Source organism: Micromys minutus, assembly GCF_963924665.1.
Source record: "Micromys minutus genome assembly, chromosome: 2".
In the NCBI taxonomy this organism is placed as follows: Eukaryota; Metazoa; Chordata; class Mammalia; order Rodentia; family Muridae; genus Micromys; species Micromys minutus.
Window position 1 is genome coordinate 86115915 of NC_137971.1, and position 20001 is coordinate 86135915.

Here is a 20001-nt window from a genome sequence, read left to right on the forward strand (position 1 = left end):
TGGTAGAAAAAGGGGTCATGCCCTTGGGGTTCAGGGCAGAATGTTCCAGATGGCCAAATGCTTCCTGAATGTCTCATTCCCCACAGTGACATAATGCACATGTTTCAAGTCCAGAGGAAATTACTGGGTTCTCTATCTCGGTGCCACTGTGGTCTTTGCTGACCTACCACAAGGGACAGAGAATGCCAAGTCCATGGCTGCTCCCGAGAAACAAAAAGAGAGGAAGTATTCTAAGATGACAGCTATGCTACTTTCTGTTTCCCGCACTTCCTTTTCTGTTTGCTTTCTGTTTCTTGTACCCCATTTCCTATTTCTCCTACTAGAAATGTTTATCAAGCACATATGTCCAAGGCACTGAGCCCTATGTAATCCACAGTGAGTGTGGCTTGTACCTCATACATGAGGAGGAAGGCAGAGAAATCTCAGTTTCTAACTGGCAGGGCCACCACTCAAACCCACAGCAGACCAACTCCCAGTGCAGCACAGGGAAGTGAGGACGCGAGCGTTCTAAGAGCATGTCAGGTAGGAGAGGGCAAGACTGGTACAAGGAGAAGACAGCCCTTGATAAAAGGGCCTGGGCTGCACTTACCTCCAGCCTTACCTTCCACCACTGTTCAGGAACTGTTGCCACTTGGACATAAAGCATCATCGGCCAGAGATAATATATTGTTTCTAGATTTTTTTATTATGAAAATAAGATGTATTTTTAAAGTAACAGTATACATAAGGTTATCAAAGGACATATAAACTAGAAATAAGAGATTTACTGTATATGGCATTTTAAAACCTGCCTGTTGGCATACATGCCATTCATTAGCATCATCTTGGTAGCTGCCTATAATTCCATCATAAAGGAATAACAGTTGTGGGGTTTGTTTACTGGTCCCCAAATGATAAATATTAATTTCTGCTTTCCATACCCAAAACAAACAGACACTGGATAAATGTCTTTGTATAAATGTGGCTCACTGGAAACTATCTTATTTTGTCTTTTTCAGCCCCTAAGACTCTCATCAGGGTCCCCAGGAATTGCGTCTACCAACGTGCCTTCCTATCAGAAGAGGCCTGCACTGCACCCACTGCACCGCAGCCCGGGCGAGGATCAAAGTACCACCACTGCCCCGTCCAATGGCGTAGAGCACAGGGCGGCCACACTTTACAGCCAGTACACATCCAAGAACGAGGAGAACAGGTGACGGAGCTGGACCCCTATGTTAGCCTAAGCAAGCCCTGTGCAACACGGCGTTTGCAGACTCAAATGGATTTGCTTTCATTCTTTGGGATTTAGTTTTCTTACGTGCTTTGTTTAGATGGTCCTGAGGGGGACCAATATTTGAGAGAATGTGTGTCAGGAAATATTTTTTTTCAGTAGTGTACATCACAAATCCTATTCATCTTGGCTGAAAGGAAAGAATTTACTCACATAAACGGGATGCCAAGGGCATGCTAGTGTCTCTCGTGGTACCTTCAGACTTCTGTTTCCAACCCCATTTTCCCTCAGTACAGCATTTCTAGCAAAGAAGAAAGCATAGAAACCAAGACTTCCTAACCAGGGGAGCAGACAGTCGGCCTCTCCCAAGGGCCAGGGACTGACTCTAAGGAGAGCTCTGATAGGGAGACAGAAGCCTGACAAACAAAAAACCGCATTTTTGGTTTTTAATAAAAGTCAGAATGAACTTTTTGTTGTTTTCTCTTCTAGATCCTTTGAAGGAACATTATACAAAAGAGGAGCGTTGCTGAAGGGGTGGAAACCCCGTTGGTTTGTTTTAGATGTAACAAAACACCAGGTGAGACCTAAGGGACGACTCTGCAGGCTTGACTCAGACCGTGCTTCTGTGTCTCACACAGCCTGCTCACCCAGGGCCTCACCTATGCAAACGGTGGCTCTTCCAAGGCCCCCAAATGCCCTGAGCCCTGGTAGTAATGTTGGGAAGGAAGTTTTAAAGCAGTACAGTGCTCATAAATATCTCACCTAACATACATGTCTGGAAGCAGCTGGGAGCTTGTGTCTGCCCCTCCCTTCCAGGTACAGCTGCCCTTCACCCTTGCCGCAGAAAGCATCATTTATGACTGAGTTTACTCAAGAGCTATTGCGCCTCACTTTGCTGCACTGGTTTTAAGCAAGGGACGGCTATTCTTCAAAGCTGGGTGCACTGGGAGGGAATGTGCCACCCAGTCCTGGGAGTCACAGCAGGCTAGGCTACACCTTCCTTAAGACATCTCTGTCATGCTTTAACTGTTGCCCTAAAACCGGCACAGGTTAAACTCTCCATCTGCCCCACAGCACCCACCATTAGTGGTGAACCTGTGTCAGGCTGACTTGTTTGTGATCAGAATGCAGTGTCAGGAAGGACCTCAACTGTGGGACAGTTTCAGGGGGACCCCTTCCAGGTCAAGGCTGGTCTGGAGCCACCTTTTCCTCTGGTTCTAATGCTTTCTTGGTTTTTTGTTTGTTAGCCCATATGTTGAGATTTTTCAAATATCCAAACAGAAACCCTGTTTAGAGCTGCATTTTAAGATAGCAGTGCCCCCTGAAATCATAGAACCTTCACTGTGTAGAAAAGTTCCACTAAATCACTAAATATAACATAGGAAAAATCATGATTTCACTGTAATTTAAAATTACATCAAATTATACTTGTATTCTTAGCAGTCTTCTGGATTTCTTCTTTCATTAGTATTAATCATTCCATCCGTTTATATCTCATATGATACCCCACTTCCCAGTTACCCCTCCACCTTCCCCCTCCCCTTTTCCTCTGTGAGGGTGCTCACACTCACCCACACTCTCCTGCTCCACCCCTTCAGCATTTCCTTACCCTGGGGCACCAAACCCTCCCGGACCAAGGGCCTCCCCTCCTGTTGCTGTCAAGCAAGGCCATCCTTTGCTACATATGTATCTAGAGCCATGGATCCCTCCAGTTACACTTCTAGACTCTGGGAGAACTGGGTGGTCAGGCCAGCCTATGTTGTTTTTCCTGTGGGGTTGCAGTCCTCCTCTGCTCCTCTGGACCTTCCACCAGCTCCGGGATCAGGTTCTCTGAGCTTCTGACGGTTGGCTCCCAGGATCCACATCTGCATTGGTCAGTTGCTGGCCAGACTTCCTCGAGACCTGCCACTCTAGGTTCCTGTCAGCAAGCACCTCTTTACCACAGCAACAGTGCTGGGTTTGATGTCTGCAGACAGGATGGATCCCCAGGTGGGGTAGTCCCTGGTTGGCCCTTCCTTCAGTCTCTATTCCATTTTTTAAATTATTTATTATAAGTACGCTGTAGCTGTCTTCAGACACACCAGAAGAGAGCATCAGATCTCATTACAGATGGTTGTGAGCCACCATGTGGTCGCTGGAAATTGAACTCAGGACCTCTGGAAGGGCAGACAGTGCTCTTAACCGCTGAGCCATCTCGCCAGCCCTCTATTTCATTTTTTTGTTCCTGTTCTTCCTTTGGACAGGAACATTTCTTGGTTAAAAACTTTGAGATGGGTAGGTGTCCACATCCTTTGACCAGAGGCCATGTCTATCTGCTAGAAGTGGTCTCAACTGATTCTATCTCCCCCTTCTCTATGCATTTCGGCTGAAGTCATCCCTGTTGGGTCCTGGGAGCCTCGTGTTTCCCTGGTGTCTGAGACCCTCTTGTGACTATCCTCAGTTCCCCATCCCCCTGCTACATATTTTTGTTTGATTTCCTGGCCCTCTGTACCTCTCTCACATGTCCAGGTCCTGATGCTGCCTCCTTATTTCTTCCCCCCTTTCTCCCTCCACATCCCTCTTTCCCTCCACCTCCCACAATTGTCCCATTTCCCCCTCGATGCAGGAATGAAGCATCCACACACTGGTCTTCCTTCTTTTTTTGTTGCACATGTTCTGTGGGTTGTATTATGGGCGTTGTGGGCTTTGGGGTTAAAGTCCACTTATTAGTGAGTACATACCATGTGTGTTTTTTTGGGTTACCTCACTCAGGATGATATTTTCTAGTTCCCTCCATTTTGCCTGTGAATTTCATGAAGTCATTGTTCTTCCATCGCTGAGTAGTTTCTAAATCCATTCCTCTGTTGAGGGACATCTGGATTGTTTCCAGATTCTGGCTATTGTAAATAAAGCTGCTATGAACATAGTGGAGCATCTTGTTAGGTATATGCCCAGAAGTGGTATATCTTGGTTCTCAGGTAGTACTATGTCCAATTTTCTGAGGAACCACCAAATCAATTTCGAAAGTGATTTTACCAGCTGGCAGCCCCACCAACAGTGAAGGAGTGTTCCTCTTTCTCCACAGCCTCACCAACATGTGCTGTCACTGCGTTTTTGATCTTAGTCATTCTGATGGGTGTGAGGTGGAATCTCAGGATCATTTTGTTTTGCATTTCCCTGATGACTAGGGTGTTGAACATTTAAGTGCTTCTTGGCCATTCAATATTCCTCTGTTGATAATTCTCTATTTAGCTCTGTACTCCACATTTTAATGGGGTTGTTTGGTTCTCTGGAGTCTGCCTCCTTGAGTACTCTGTATATTTTGTATATTAGCCCTCAGTTGGATGTGGGGTTGGTAAATATCTTTTCCCAATCTGTTGGTTGCTGTTTTGTCCTCTTGACAGTGTCCTTTGCTTTATACGGTCCCATTTGTCGATTCTTGATCTTAGAGCATAAGCCATTGATATTCTGTTCAGAGTTTTCCCTGTGCCCATGTGTTCTAAGCTCTTCCCCACTCTCTCTTCTGTTAGATTCAGTGTATGTGGTTTTATATGGAGGTCCTTGATCCATTTGGACTTGAGCTTTGTACAAGGAGATAGGAATGGGTCAATTTGTATTCTTCTACAGGCAGAGCACCAGTTGAACCAGCACCATTTGTTGAAATGCTGTCTTTTTTCCCACTGGATGGTTTTAGCTTTTTTGTCAAAGATCAAGTAACCACTGGTGTGTGGGTTTATTTCCGGGTCTTCAGTTCTATTCCATTGATCTACTTGTCTCTGTACCAATAACATGCAGTTTTTAATCACTATTTCTCTGTAATACAGCTTGAGCTCAGGGATGGTGATTTCCCCAGAAGTTCTTTTATTGTTGAGAAGAGTTTTTCTTATCCTAGGTTTTTTGTTATTCCAAATGAATTTTAGAATTGCTCTTCTAACTCTGTGAAAAATTGAGTTGGAATTTTGATAGGGATTGCATTGAATCTGTAGATTGCTTTTGGCAAGATGACTATTTTTACTATATTAATCCTGCCAATCCATGAGCATGGGAGATCTTTTTTGATTTCTTTCTTCGGGGATTTGAAGTTATTGTCATACAGATCTCTTTCACTTGCTTGATTAGAGTCACACCAAGATATTTTATATTACTTGTTACTATCGTAAAGGGTGTCATTTCACTAATTTCTTTCTCAGCTTGTTTTTCCTTTGAGTAGAGGAAGGCTACTGATTTGTTTTAGTTAATTTATATCCAGCCACTTTGCTGAAGTTGTTTATGAGGTTTAGGATTTCTCTGGTGGAATTTTTGGGGTCACTTAAGTATACTATCATCTGCAAATAGTGATACTTTGACTTCCTCCCTCAGAATTTGTGTTCCTTTGATCTCTTTTTGTTGTCTAATTGCTCTGGCTAGAACTTCGATTACTATATTGAGTAGGTAGGAAGAATTGGCAGCCTTGTCTTGTTCCTGATTAATGGGATTGCTTTGAGTTTCTCTCCATTTAGTTTGATGTTGGCTATTGGTTTGCTGTATATTGCTTTTACTATGTTTAGGTGTGTGCCTTGAATTCCTGATCTAATACTTTTAACACGAATAGGTATTGTATTTTGTCAAAGGCTTTTTTAGCATCTAATGAAATGATCATGTGGTTTCTTTTTTTTTCTTCTGAGCTTTTTATGTGGTGGATTATATTGATGGATTTCCGTATATTGAATCATCCCTGCATTTCTGGGATGAAGGCTACTTGATCATGGTAAATGATCATTTTGATGTGTTCTTGGATTCAGTTTGCAAGAATTTTATTTTACTGAGTATTTTTGCACCAATAATCATAAGGGAAAGTGGTCTGTAGTTTTCTTTGATTTTTTTTTGTTTTGTTTTTGTTTTTTTTTGTTTTGTTTTGTTTTGTTTTGTTTTTGTTTTTTTTTTTGGTTTTTTTTTTTTTTTTTTTTTTTTTTTTGGCAGTTTAGGTGTTAATGTAACTGTGGCTTCGTAGAAGGAATTCGGTAATGTTCCTTCTGTTTCTATTTTATGGAAAAGTTTGAGGAATATTGGTATTAGGTCTTTGAAGGTCTGATAGAATTTTGGACTAAAATCATCTGGCCCTGGACTTTTATTTGGTTGGGAGACTTCTAATTACTGCTTCTATATCCTTGGGGGGTATGGGGCAGTTTAGACGTTTTATCTGATCCTGATTTAACTTGGTACCTGGTATCTGTCTGAGAAAGCATCTATCTCCTCCAGGTTTTCCAGTTTTGTTGAGTATAGACTTTTGTGGTAGGATCTGATTATTTTTTTAATTTCCTCAGTTTTTGTTGTATATCTCCCTTTTCATTCCTGATTTTGCTAATTTGGATATGTTTCTGTGCCCTCTGGTTAGTCTGGCTAAGGGTTTAATCTATCTTGTTGATTTTCTCAAAGAACCAGCTCCTAGTTTTATTAATTCTTTGTATAGTTCTTTTAGTTTCCACTTGTTTGATTTCAGCCCTGAGTTTATTTCCTGCCATCTACTCCTCTTGGGTGTATCTGTTTCTTTTTGTTCTAGAGCTTTCAGATGAGCTGTTAAGCTGCTAGTGTATGATCTCTCCAATTTCCTTATGGAGGCACTCAGGGCTATGAGTTTTCCTCTTAGTGTGTACACTGCTTTCATTGTGTACCATAAGTTTGGATATGTTGTGCCTCATTTTCATTAAATTCTACAAATTCTTCTTTCTAAAAATTTAATTTCTTTACTGACCAAGTTATCATTGAGTAGATAGTTTTTCAGCTTCCATGTGTATGTGGGCTTTCTGTTGTTTTTGTTACTATTGAAGAACAGTCTTTGTCCATGTGGTCCGATAGAATGCATGGGATTAACTCAGTGTTCTTATTGATGAGAGTGGGATGTTGAAATCTCCTAATATTATTTTGTGAGGTTCAATGTGTGCTTTTAGTAACATTTGTTTTACAAATGTGAGTGACTTTGCATTTGGGGCATAAATGTTCAAATTGAGAGTTTATCTTGGTGGATTTTTTCCTTTAATGTGTATGTAGTGTCCTTTCATATCTTTTTTAATAACTTTTGGTTGAAAGTCACTTTTATTCAATATTAGAATGGCTTGTTTCTTGGGACCATTTGCTTAGAAAAATTTTTTCATCTTTTTACTTTGAGGTAGTGTCTGTCTTTGATTCTGAGGTATGTTTCCTGTATACAGCAAAATGCTGAGTCCTATTTATGTATCCAATCTGTTAGTCTATGTCTTGTTATTGGGAAATTTAATTCATTGATTTTGAGAGATATTAGGAACCAATGATTGTTCCTTCCTGCTATTTTTATTGTTAGAGGTGGAATTATGTTTATGTGTTTCTTTTCCTTTGGGTTTGTTGTGAAAAGATTAATTTCTTGCTTTTTCTTGGGTGTAGTTTCTCTCTGTGTGTTGGACTTTTCTATTATCCTCTGTAGAGCTGGGTTTGTGGAAAGATATTATTTAAATTTGGTTTGTCTTAGAATACCTTGGTTTCTCCACCTATGGTAATTTCGATTTTTCTGGATATAGTAGCCTGGGCTGGCATTTGTGTTCTCTTAGGATCTGTATGACATCTGCCCAGGGTCTTCTGGCTTTTAGAGTCTCTGTTGAGAAGTCTGGTATAATTCGTATAGGTCTGCCTTTATATGTTATTTGGCCTTTTTCCCTTACTGCTTTCAATATTCTTTCTTTGTTCTATGCATTTGGTGTTTTAATTAATGTGTGATGAGAGGGATTTCTTTTCTGGTCCCATCTGTCTGGTGTTCTGTAGGCTTCTTGTATATTTATGGGTGTTTCTTCCTTTAGGTTGGGAAAGGGTTTTTCTATAACTTTGTTGAAGATGTTTGCTGGCCCTATGAGTTGGGAATCTTCACTCCCTTCTATACATGTTTTCCTCAGGTTCAGTCTTTTCATTGTGTCCTGGATTCTGAAATGTTTTGGGATGGGAGCCCTTTGCTTTTTTGTATTTTCCTTGACTGTTGTGTTGATGTCCTCTATTCTATTTCCTGCCCTGAGATTCTCTCTTCTATCTCCTGTATTCTGTTGTTGATGCCGGCAACTGTTATCCTCTTCTCCTTCCTAGGTTTTCCATCTCCAGGGCAGTCTCCTTTTGAGTTTTCTTTAATGATTCTATTTCCATGGTTTAGATCTTGGATGGTTTTATTCAATTCCTTCACTAGTTTGATTGTGTTCTCCTGTATTTCTTTAAAGGAGTTGTTTATGTCCTTCTTAAAGTCCTCTAGCATCTCATGAAATGAGAGTTTAGATCTTAATCTTGCATTATAGGTGTGTTGGGGTATGTAGGACTTGCTGTGGTGGGAGAATTTGGGTTCAGACGTTGCCAAGTCAGATTGGTTTCTGTTGCTTATGTTCTTGATTTCTTTAGCATGAAAAGTATATGGTTTTCCATTTAGTCCTGCTGACACTATGCCTGGGGGTGAGGGCGAGGCATGAGCCACAGTGATAGAAATGCCAATCGAATTGCTGCCATGTATACTGGAATCCTGACTGTGCCAGGAACGCTTTCACCAGCAAGCTTTTAAAATACTTCATCATTTCTTCTTATTCCAAGTAATACATGGTCATTGTGCCAAACTTAAACATCTCAAAGAGCTGGCAGCTGGGAGCTGTTTGTGATGTCCCTGGGTGCCATTTTAGACTTCCTTCTTCTCCTTCCAAGTTACCGTTGCTTTGGAAACCTTCCCTGTCCTTTGTCTATCTCATGCCATGTGGTCACTTAGAGCCAGTGCTCAGTGCTGCACTGAGGAGACTGTGGCATCCCTGCTCCTGCGTAAAGTAGAGGTGGGAGGGGCTGCACAGGCACACGTTCTTCCCATCCGCCAGCATCAGGAAATTCTTTCTGACAAAGTATGGGAGGCCTCACTGCCCTGCTGGCCAATGCCAGCACTGTAGCATTTATTCCTCAGTAGAAGTAAAGACTGGACCCTTGTCTTTTCTTTTGTTGGGCAAGGCTGGGGAGCCTCCAGCTGTCTGCAGCTTGGTGGTGTTTCTTTTGTGACTTGTCCATTGAGATCCTTGACATTTCTCAACTAGATTGAAATCAGCATCCAGGAATTCCTTTTTGTTGCTTGCTTTGTTTTTTGAGACAGGGTTTCTCTGTGTAACAGCCCTGGCTGTCCTGGAACTCACTTTGAGGACCAGGCTGACCTTGAACTCAGAGATCCACACTGCCTCTGCCTCCAGGGTGTGATTAAAGGTGTGTACAAGAGGCTGCGGATGTTAATGCTGGAGGATTCTTCCCTGCAGAGTCTGCACCAACAAGCAAGGTGCAGAGGTTTGTGATCCAGTGCCATCTGGAAAGCCACGTCATTTCCCCTTTCTATGTCCTATCTGTCTCTCTTTGGTTCTAGCTGCGATACTATGATTCCGGGGAAGACACAAGCTGTAAAGGCCACATTGATCTGGCTGAAGTAGAAATGGTCATCCCTGCCGGCCCCAGCATGGGAGCCCCAAAGTATACAAGTGACAAGGCTTTCTTTGATGTGAGTTCCTCTTTCCTGTTCTGCATGTGTCTCCATGACCTCCGAACACTGTAGGCCCCCGAGGCTTTGGTAGTCACTGAAGGGGTATTTGATTAAGGCTGTTGGGTGAGTGGCAAACAAGTCCCCATGACTTTCCTTTATCACACTGCCCCAGCACTGTCCCTTCCTCTGCCTCTACTAGGGTACTGTCACTGCCATAGTCACTGTGGAGTGAGGAAAGGACAGCCAGGTAGGGTGCCCAAGAACACAAGGAGAGCTGACATCTTCCCAAAGTTGCCTTTGATGAGGAGATGGGGATGGGGTCGCCGTCGCAGGACCAGCTGCTGCCTCTGGCCTCTCTTACACAGCACCAAAGCAAGAGCAGTGTGCAAAAGCTCTCAGGGGAACTGGGCCACCCCCTCTTTTCAAGGGAACCCGTAACAGAAACCCAAAGCAGGGAACAGCACCATATCCTGTAGAGGAATGGAGAATGGAATCTCCTACTTTATGAAGCTGTCTTCATTTTAAGAACTAGTCAGTCAGGGTGGGACTAGATAAGTCATCTGTTTGCATGGCCCTGAAAATACCCTAAGATCACTCATGATGTTAGGACCGGCAGTTATGTCTGTCTGGGATTAGTTTGCCACCTACTCAAAGCCAAAAACCAGTCCTGCTTTCTATCTTCCCTTCTGTCATTTGGTTCTGCAGCTCAAGACCAGCAAGCGAGTGTATAACTTCTGTGCCCAGGACGGGCAGAGTGCCCAGCAGTGGATGGACAGGATCCAGAGCTGCATCTCTGATACCTGATACCCGAGATGAGACAAGCATGCGAGGTAGAGAAACCTCACCTGCCTGATAGGGCGGTGATCTCATCCCAGGGTCTGAGGCTCTGCTTACCCTGTCCCCTCCTGAAACAATTGCCATGTCACACAGGTCTGGGTAGGAGCCCTGACCTCTCCCTGCAGCATTCCAACCAAATTTAAGTGGCTGGGGACCATAGCATGCCTCCAGACCTGCTGCTGTCATCTCCTAGGCAGGTGGTTCCCACCTGAGTCCTCAATAAAGGTGTTTCTGTTCTCCAAAGCCATAACTTCCTTTGAGAACTTTTGACAGCAGAACCCAAACCTCCAAAGGTTTGTACATCTGCACAGGTCTCTCATCAGACACACCTACTTCTACTGCCTGATATCTGAGCGCTCAGTCCCCTGGTGCTGCCAAAAGGTGCTTTCCTGGTCCCTGTCAAAGCTCCACGCCTCAGTGGCACAGTATGACCTGGGCCAGTGCAGGAAACGCTGTTCAAACCACCCATCTCTGAGGACACAGCGCCTGGGCCTGTTCTCTCCTGCTCCTGACAGCTTTCTGTGAAGTAACGAGTAGCAGCAGAGTGTGCGACCCCAGGGGACACCAGCACTGACCTGACCAAGAGCCAGCTGCTGCCAGCATAAGTGGGACGAAGCCAGATAACCAGACAGCACTGCTTCTGAGAAGAACCACGCTTCCAGCCTCCAGTTACAATAACCTTTTCTTAAGCCTAAAACTAAAGGATGCTTTTCACCTGTGGTGAACATGAGCAGCTACTGCTGCCACTGGGCCCTAGTGGCTTGACCAGTGTGTTTGTTCTGAAATGTTAATATGTTAAATACCAAACTAATATTTCAAAATATGTATATATGATTTCTATATACCGATTTTTCAGATAGCCTGCTTTTAATTTAATATAAAATAACTGAACTGATTCGTAAGATTTTAGTAATAAAAGTTTGTTTCCTTTTTAAAGAATAAAAACTACTTTGTAGATTAAATCAAATTTTCAAATTAAAAATTAACACTAGAAAATAGAACTGTATTAATATATAAGAAATTGGGAAATAAAATGAAGGAGTTTTTTATCATATTCATTTTATAAATTTGCCACCTGTGAAATGGTTTTTGCACATTACTGTATTTTCTTTGTATATGAAATAATTTTTTGTACTCTCAGCTCTTTGTGGCTGTGCCCACACTGCTTTTGTAACTGGATTCTTCTAACTTCCATGAAGGCATTGCCTGCCGTCTGTTCACTAACCACAGAATTAAATGTGTTTCTTAAGACAAAGGACCTGAGTGCTGTGAAGTCAGGTTCGCTCTGCACTGTGCAGTGCTGTCCCTTTGGGCCTCGGAAGCAACAGATGCTGGACTGCAGCCATGAGCTTCCAGGTCCCAACAGTTCTGCAGCCTTTGGGGACATCTCGGGCGTCCTCTCTGCTTCCCCAGGAAGCTGTGCCAGGTGCTAAGCTCCTGCCTCTCCTGGGCCAGAGTTCTCTGATGTGTGGCATATTACAATGATTTCAGGCAGAAGACACTGAAATCTTGCTGGGTCACAGACTTTTCTAGGTTGAGGAATTGGTTTCTGCAGGAGACATTTTGTCCAGCAATCCTTGGAGTTTACCTCACACAGCTGAGAGGAACACTGGTCCTTGGGTCACCCAGGAGCTTCAGCACCTGGGGTGAAGCAGTGTCTCCTCAGTGGCCAGCCTAGGACCTGCACAGTGCCTTACTGTGTCCCTGAAACTCAGGAGGGAAATTGGAACTGGGGACTGAGCAGGTTCTGTGTTCGAAGCAGCGAGCTGCCATCCAAAGCTGTAATCAGAACTGAAGGGGCGGGGGAGAAAAGCCAAGGCTGCCACTGGCCTTACTTGTGGCTTTGGAAAGATGCAGTTGTGGGGCTTGCTAGCATAGGTCCCATTGTGGCAAGCCCTGTGTCCCCTCTAGTCCCTACCCACTGTCCCTACTCCAGAACCGGTGCTCACACTGCTAACTGGTTCCCTCCATAGAAACTGGCATCTTTAGTTCCTTTGTCATGACGTGGGGGTTACTGAGCGATGCCAATAGGTAGAAAATGTGGGAGCCTCTGGCGACGCGCAGGCAGAGCCCTGTAGGAGGGTTAGGTGTGTGCCGTCACACGCAGCCCATTGGTAACAGCGCTCTATATCAACCACATAGCCAAAACTCATCACGAGGTGGTTTATATTTTGTTCATACTAAATCCTCAGAAGCCAGGGTGTACTTTACACATGCATCTCAGCTTGACTGGTGCTGTCTTTCTTAGATATTCTGATAATACAAATTGCATGTCATTTTTTCCACACAGTCCTATACCAAGTGGCTTGTCCAACAATTCAGTTCAGTTTGTATACTAACTCCCTAGAGTTGGCACTTTCTGCATGGGGGCAGACCATCCAGCTACACATCCGTATGCTCCCAAGCCTTCTCCTTAGACTCAAGAATTTGCTAGAGCAAATCACTGAAAGACACATCTGCCAGTTTATCCTAAAAGAAGGAAAGAGAGAGAGGGAGGGAGGGAGGGAGGGAGGAAAGGAAGAAAGAAAAGGAAAAGGAAGAAAGAAAGAAAAAGAAAGAAAGAAAGAAAGAAAGAAAAAGAAAGAAAAGAAAGAAAAAAAACTGGGCAATTCCATGGAAATCATATAGGGCATAAGGTAGGAGGGCCATAGCTCAGCAGCCTGCTGACCGGTCAACCCTAAGCTCTCCTAATTGAGTGAAGGGTTTCAGTAATTCAGCCACATGACCACCACGCCCTCACCCACCCATGCCGCACCTTTTTGGTGTGGAACCCCCATCCCAAAGCTGCCTAGTCCTGCCCTGCATCTCCCCTTAGCATGAATGCAAACATGGTTGAAAGGTTCATTATAGATGATGAGCCCCCCTGTCACTCGGGACAGCAGCCGTGGGCATCAGTTTGCACAGCCCTGTCCCTGCTGCTGTGCTGATAATGCAGCCAAGGCAGTAGCCTGTCAGAGCAGAACTGCCATCAGGAAGGGCTGGCAGCAAGACACTTGGGTTCCATCTTTTAATTAATTGTGTGACCTTGAACCAGTCCTTTAATTCTGCTGGGCTTTGACCCATGACGTAAAGGATGCATGAGACGAAAGAGGTTTGCTCATTTGTAGAGTTCATTAGGCACTGGGTTCGATCAACCAGGTTTCAGATGCAAACTTTCCATTAGCAAGGACTTACATTGTAAACTGAAGTTTAAGAGCTACTGAAAAGAAAATTAACTAATCATCTTGCTAAAATGAGGACTCCAGAGGTCAGGGATGCTGCTTGGCAGCACAGCATGTGCTGAGCACGCACCACACCCTGGTCCCCATCCTCAGCACCTGAGCACACACCACACCCTGGTCCCCATCCTCAGCACCTGAGCACACACCACACCCTGGTCCCCATCCTCAGCACCTGAGCACACACCACACCCTGGTCCCCATCCTCAGCACCTGAGCACACACCACACCCTGGTCCCCATCCTCAGCACCTGAGCACACACCACACCCTGGTCCCCATCCTCAGCACCTGAGCACGCACCACACCCTGGTCCCCATCCTCAGCACCTGAGCTCGCACCACACCCTGGTCCCCATCCTCAGCACCTGAGCACGCACCACACCCTGGTCCCCATCCTCAGCACCTGAGCACACACCACACCCTGGTCCCCATCCTCAGCACCTGAGCACACACCACACCCTGGTCCCCATCCTCAGCACCTGAGCACACACCACACCCTGGTCCCCATCCTCAGCACCTGAGCACACACCACACCCTGGTCCCCATCCTCAGCACCTGAGCACACACCACACCCTGGTCCCCATCCTCAGCACCTGAGCACGCACCACACCCTGGTCCCCATCCTCAGCACCTGAGCACACACCACACCCTGGTCCCCATCCTCAGCACCTGAGCACACACCACACCCTGGTCCCCATCCTCAGCACCTGAGCACGCACCACACCCTGGTCCCCATCCTCAGCACCTGAGCACACACCACACCCTGGTCCCCATCCTCAGCACCTGAGCACACACCACACCCTGGTCCCCATCCTCAGCACCTGAGCACACACCACACCCTGGTCCCCATCCTCAGCACCTGAGCACACACCACACCCTGGTCCCCATCCTCAGCACCAAAGCAAACAAAAGAGAGTCTAGCTGAGTAAGTCCGGGTGGGGCTGCCATCGCAAGAGTGTAGCAGGCATGCTGTCCCCATCCTCAGTAGCAGGTACCACTGAGAGGACATACAGAAAGAACCAAAAAGCCATGATGCAAGCCAGCCCTTTGGTTCATCTCCCAGGGATACTGGCCTGTTCTGAGCATAGCTTGTTCTTCCTGATTGCACAGTCTAAGTTAACCACACGCTCATGACCAAGTTCCAGAGACCTACTGAATGCCAAGTCCGAAAGTGCAGGTTTCTCCCACACTCTGAATGGCTAATGTCCAGAAACAAGAGGCACTACTACATGCCCCGTGAAGCTAAGCTCGGACACTGCTGCCCTGCCCCATAGGGATGTTCAGCAATAGCAGGTCTCACTACCATATTGGGCATTCAAGGGAGGGGACATCTGTTTTCATTAGTATGTAAGACCCCTGGCAGTGACCCTCCAGTCATGTAAGTCATAGTGCTGAGTCCTCTGCAGACAATAAACAAGCTGTACAAATCATCCCCACTTGCTTATTCAATGCCTGTTCTATATTGGGTGCTTTTCTGAGGTGCCACATGCCTGTGGGACGGGTTTTTATACAAGGCACTCCTAGCATATCCCGTCGATCCACTATAATAGCATCGACACGTGAATGGATCAGAAGTGTGGAGACACATTCCAGAGGGTCATGGTCTTCGGGCTATAACAAGAAGCAGGAAAAGTTAACACAACCCATGGCAAAGCCACAAATGGATTACAGTTCTCTCAAGTGTATGAGAAATACATCAAGCCTGTTTTCTAATTGGAAGGGAAAGGACACATTTCCCAATGAGATCAGACCCTACAAATGTCTCCTGTGGCCAGCCTAGAGCCTGCTATTAATAATGGTCTTTATTTATTAATCTGTGTTATGAACTATCTCATATCTGCACAGCTGCCAACCAGGGTGACCATTGAGCAAGTCTGAGGTGGTGTACAGTCTCCCTCAGGGCCCATGGTGTACCTACAGGAGTCAGACTGGTAACACAGTGAAGAAATAATATAGACCAGCACCCTCAAATCCTTTCTCTGACAGCCATTTCAGGGAGACGCCATTTTTATCTATATCCACAGCAGCAGACTGACTCGGGAGAAGTTGGTTTCTCAGATTGCCAACAGGTGGACCAAGATAAGGCTTGGAGTATAATGTCAGCTCAAGCTCCCTTGGCTAGTCTCTGACTTTTGTCATTGCCTGCTGCCCTTCCCTGTAAACACACAAGTAAATGGCCGTGTATAAGGTCCTGCCTTAGTTACACGGTGTACTGGCTGGTTTTGTGTCAACTAGACACAACTGGAGTTATCACAGAGAAAGGAGCCTCAGTTGAGGAAATGCTTCCATGAGATCCAGCTGTAAGGCATTTTCTCAACTAGTGATCAAGGGGGGAGGGCCCAGCCCATTGTGGGTGGTGCCATCCCTGGGCTGGTAGACCTGGGTTCTAGAAGAAAGCAGGCTGAGCAAACCAGGGGAAGCAAGCCAGTAAGCAACATCCCTCCATGGCCTCTGCATCAGCTCCTGCTTCCTGACCTGCTTGAGTTCCAGTCCTGACTTTCTTTGGTGATGAACAGCAATGTGGAAGTATAAGCTGAATAAACCCTTTCCTCCCCAACTTGCTTCTTGGTCATGATGTTTGTGCAGGAATAGAAACCCTGACTAAGACACACACTGAGGAAAACAACTTAAGGGAGGAGGGGTTTCCTTTGCCTCATGGCTGCACAGTCTTGTCTCTGTGTGGGGAAAGCATGTTAAGGAAGGTTACAGATGGCTGCTCACTGTGCACCTGGGAGCGGGGAAGGAAGCTGGTGCTTAGCCTGCCTTCCCCTTTTCATTCATCCTGGGACTGTAGCCACGGGCTGGGGCTACCACATTCAGAACGAACCGCTGAGCCTTAGTTGAATCTCTGTGGGCACACCGCACAGACACTCAGGAGCGTGTTTCCATGGTGATTTAGACCCCATCATGTTGGCTTGGACATGAGCTGACCATCACAGCCCCTGTTACGGTTATGTATGTGGTGTCCCCAAAGGCTTATGCACTGTCTTATCTAATCTGTCACATGCCAGGGGCACTGGATCTGTCTGCTTCATTGAGGGATGCCCACACTGGTTCAGACTTCTAATTTTCCCTCAGCAGAAACTGTACCATCTCTGGCCCCCCACAAGGAGCACTCTCATCCCCAGGATGCTGCCTTTTAGCCCCTTTACCTGAGTACCTCAAAACCTAAATTCGGGAAGGGGGGGCGGGCTTGGCCCCAGCCAGTTAATTGTCATGATTCTCTCAGACTAGTCTTTCTCATTTATCAGACCTAGCATGTCTCCAGGTCACTCTGGAGTTCAACTTCTAACCCTTGACAAGCCAAAGGATAAATGGAGATGCCTTTTGCCTTAAGAGTTGAGGCCTCAGTTAGCATCCGCACAGGACACAGCTCTCAGGATGGTTGCTGCCTGTAGCTTAGGCCAGAAAGGCCATGGAGCCAGAGTCCTAGGGCCATGAACCTCTAATTCTCACTGGTGACAGAGCCATAGAGCCACCCCACCCCAAGCTCTTCAGCTGCCACTCAGTGGCCTCTGGACCTGCGCTGCAGGAGACATGGTTTCTTTATGACCCACCATAGGGGCCTCCAGCCCTCACACCTTCATGACTACCCTGTTATTAAGCACCAACTCACAGTCCACGGTAACCAGTAAATCCTTCAAAAAGCACCAACCTGTCCCCACCCTCATCAGTACCTCAAATGCTGAATTGCCAGACCTGTGACAGCCTCCTCTCCTAGGGGCGACTCTTCCCAGTCACCTCCAGTGATTGCATTTGACAGCTGACCTATAACCTATCTGTCAACTGGATGGGATGGGAAGGGATGGAATGGGATGGGCTCCCTTTCTCATCTTTGGGAGATGGTCCCAGCCCCCATCTACCCATTAGACTGCTTGGACCATTTTAGATCCTCTAGGAAGCAGACATGGAACTGGGATCTGATATGCAAAAGATTTCTTGGGGAACATCTGTGTGTGACCAGGATGCAGGTGCAACCCCATGAGGGATACCAGGAGGGCAGGAAGGCTATATGGAGAACCATCAGGCTACAGAATATACCTTATATAGATAGCCATTTGCAAGCTGTGACAAACTATGTGGGCTTGGGACATAGCTCAGTTGGTAAAGTACTTGCCCAGCATAAATAACGCCCTTGGTCCGAGCCCCAGCACCACAGATCTATGACCCCACCACCAGTAGTAGGAGGATCAGAAGTTGTTAGTCATCCTCAGCTATAAAAGGAATTTGGGGTCAGCCTGGACCAACTACATAAGACCCATCTAAAAAATTAAGATTGTCATGAAATTTTGCATCATCCAAGAATAGACATCCGTAGTAACGGTGACGCACCTCAGCGCAGCTGGGCCATTGGACAGGAGCACTCACAGCCTTATCCGAGTGGGTACCACCAGTAATGTAGAGACTTAGCTCTCTTGGAGCTCTCTACCCAGAGGAAAATGTACCAGCACTCTCGTACGCAGGCGCTTCTGGCCGTGGGCAGTTAACCACTCATTCCTCTCAGCCTCGCTGACTTCACCTGTAGGGCAGAACCTCCTTCTGTGAGCAGGGCACCAAAGCCGGTGTATCATCTGTCCATCACCCAGCAACGTGCATTTACTAGTGCCATCAGACAACTTAGTGGCTACGGTGGGCCTCGGAGAGAGATCATAGGCTATCCCAAGCTCACCCTCTCTGAAGTCCCCAGGCAGCCCTTTTCCAAGGCGATGCCACTGATGTTCAGCAGTGCACTGGGTTGCTAAACAAGGATGCTAAACAAGGCAATCCGAGCGTCTCACCTCACACTAGTGTCTAATTAGTGGATTAAACAGAAAAGATTCCCAGAAGTCAAGGGACGTCATATATGCAAGTACTGTACCAAATAAGGTCTCAGACAGTGAGCTCAGTGGGGTTTAGCCAGCTGCACAGTGACATTAGGACCTGCTGGTACCCAGCTCTCCTCGGGGATCTACAGCTTAGGATTCAAGAAACTCACACTGTAAGGTCAAAGTCAACCACTTGTGCGACAGCACAAAAAATGGCCTCCACCCTCTAATCCCCAGAATGTGGGCCCCGTTGTGCCCATGGCAGAGGATGAAGTAAGGTGCAGGTTGGCTGACCTCAAGAGGGCATCCTGGGCAGATGGACGAAGCTTATCAGTGGGGGATGTGCCGGAGCGGTGCTGACGGAAAGACTCGGGCAGCCCTGAGGAGGGAAGGAAACCATGAGCGGGGAGCACACAGGATGCGGGGAGGGGAGGAACCCTGGATGAGGAATCGGGCCAAGATGGCAGAGGGTTAAGAGTCAGACCGGGCAGAGGCGGCTGAAGGTGGCAGACACGGGGAAAAGGTGCCTCAGAGAGTCTGGGGGGGGGGGGGCGGGGATGACGTGCATGTGATACGCAGTCTTGTGCACACACCAGCAGTACTAACCACACCCTGGTGACATCAACACAGCCTTTCAGACATGGACCCACCCTCACCTGGTTCTGCCAGGTTCTGGTGGCCTCTTAGCCCCACTAGCTGAGTTAGTAGATGGGGGAATGGGGCTACCTGCTATGCCCCTCTAGCCTGGCTGTGGGCAGAGGAACTGAGAGCCTTACCAATGAAAGGTAAAAACATCTCCCTGCCCAGGACCCCAGTATGTGAGGATCCTTCAACCCTTAGCCCTTTCCTCACTCCAAGCATAGGGTGGCGCCTACCGTGAATGAACTAGTCATGCAAAACCCCTGACCATTGTTTATATATTCAATGTGCCTCCCTTGGTGCTCTGTGTTGACGCCTGCTCGGATACTCTGGACTCTAAATAAAATCTGCAAGTGCTGTGTCTGGGTAGCCAGGGCTGTTCGGGTAAGGGCAGGCAGGAGACAGCAGAAAGGCACAAGAAACACACAGCCTGCTGTGGGGCAGAGATTCCTGACCAGTGGCATTTATGTTGACTTTTAAATGTGGCCATGGCTGGGCAGAGGGGAAGTGGGGGAAGGCAAGGAGAGAAGTCCAGCCAGTTTTGGGATCTGCGGGGTGAGGCGTGTTCAGGGCAGGCAGGTTGGGAGCTGTTGAGTCTGTTCTGAGGCGGCAGAAGGTCTGGGTAGACTAGGCCCATCTGGTGGGGGTGTTGAGTGGATCCCCAGGTAGCAGAGAACAGCCTGAGGAGGGAGGGATGGCCAGGCAGGAAGAAGCCAGGCCCTGACAGGACACATGTATTAGGGAGACTTTTCAGGGAGTTAAATGACCTAATCTAAGGTCACACAGCAGAGCCTAATGGAGCTAGGATTTGAGCCCAGAGTTGTCTGA

At 46.6% G+C, this 20001-nt stretch overlaps 1 protein-coding gene across 3 annotated transcripts in view; it reads left to right on the forward strand.

Annotated features, from left to right (window-relative positions):
• The window catches only part of SBF2 (SET binding factor 2), a 334193-nt gene extending 322469 nt beyond the window's left edge, over positions 1-11724 (forward strand). The window contains exons 37-41 of one of the 3 annotated variants that reach the window (XM_080912015.1): positions 999-1192; positions 1700-1787; positions 9561-9692; positions 10380-10504; positions 10823-11724. In XM_080912015.1, the coding sequence (XP_080768141.1) occupies positions 999-1192; positions 1700-1787; positions 9561-9692; positions 10380-10478 (513 nt within the window). In that variant the 3' untranslated portion in view covers positions 10479-10504; positions 10823-11724. Of the gene's footprint in view, positions 1-998; positions 1193-1699; positions 1788-9560; positions 9693-10379 lie in introns of all 3 variants that reach the window. The other 2 variants (XM_080912016.1, XM_080912014.1) reach the window with 2 other exon arrangements.
• Positions 11725-20001: the final 8277 nt, after the last annotated feature.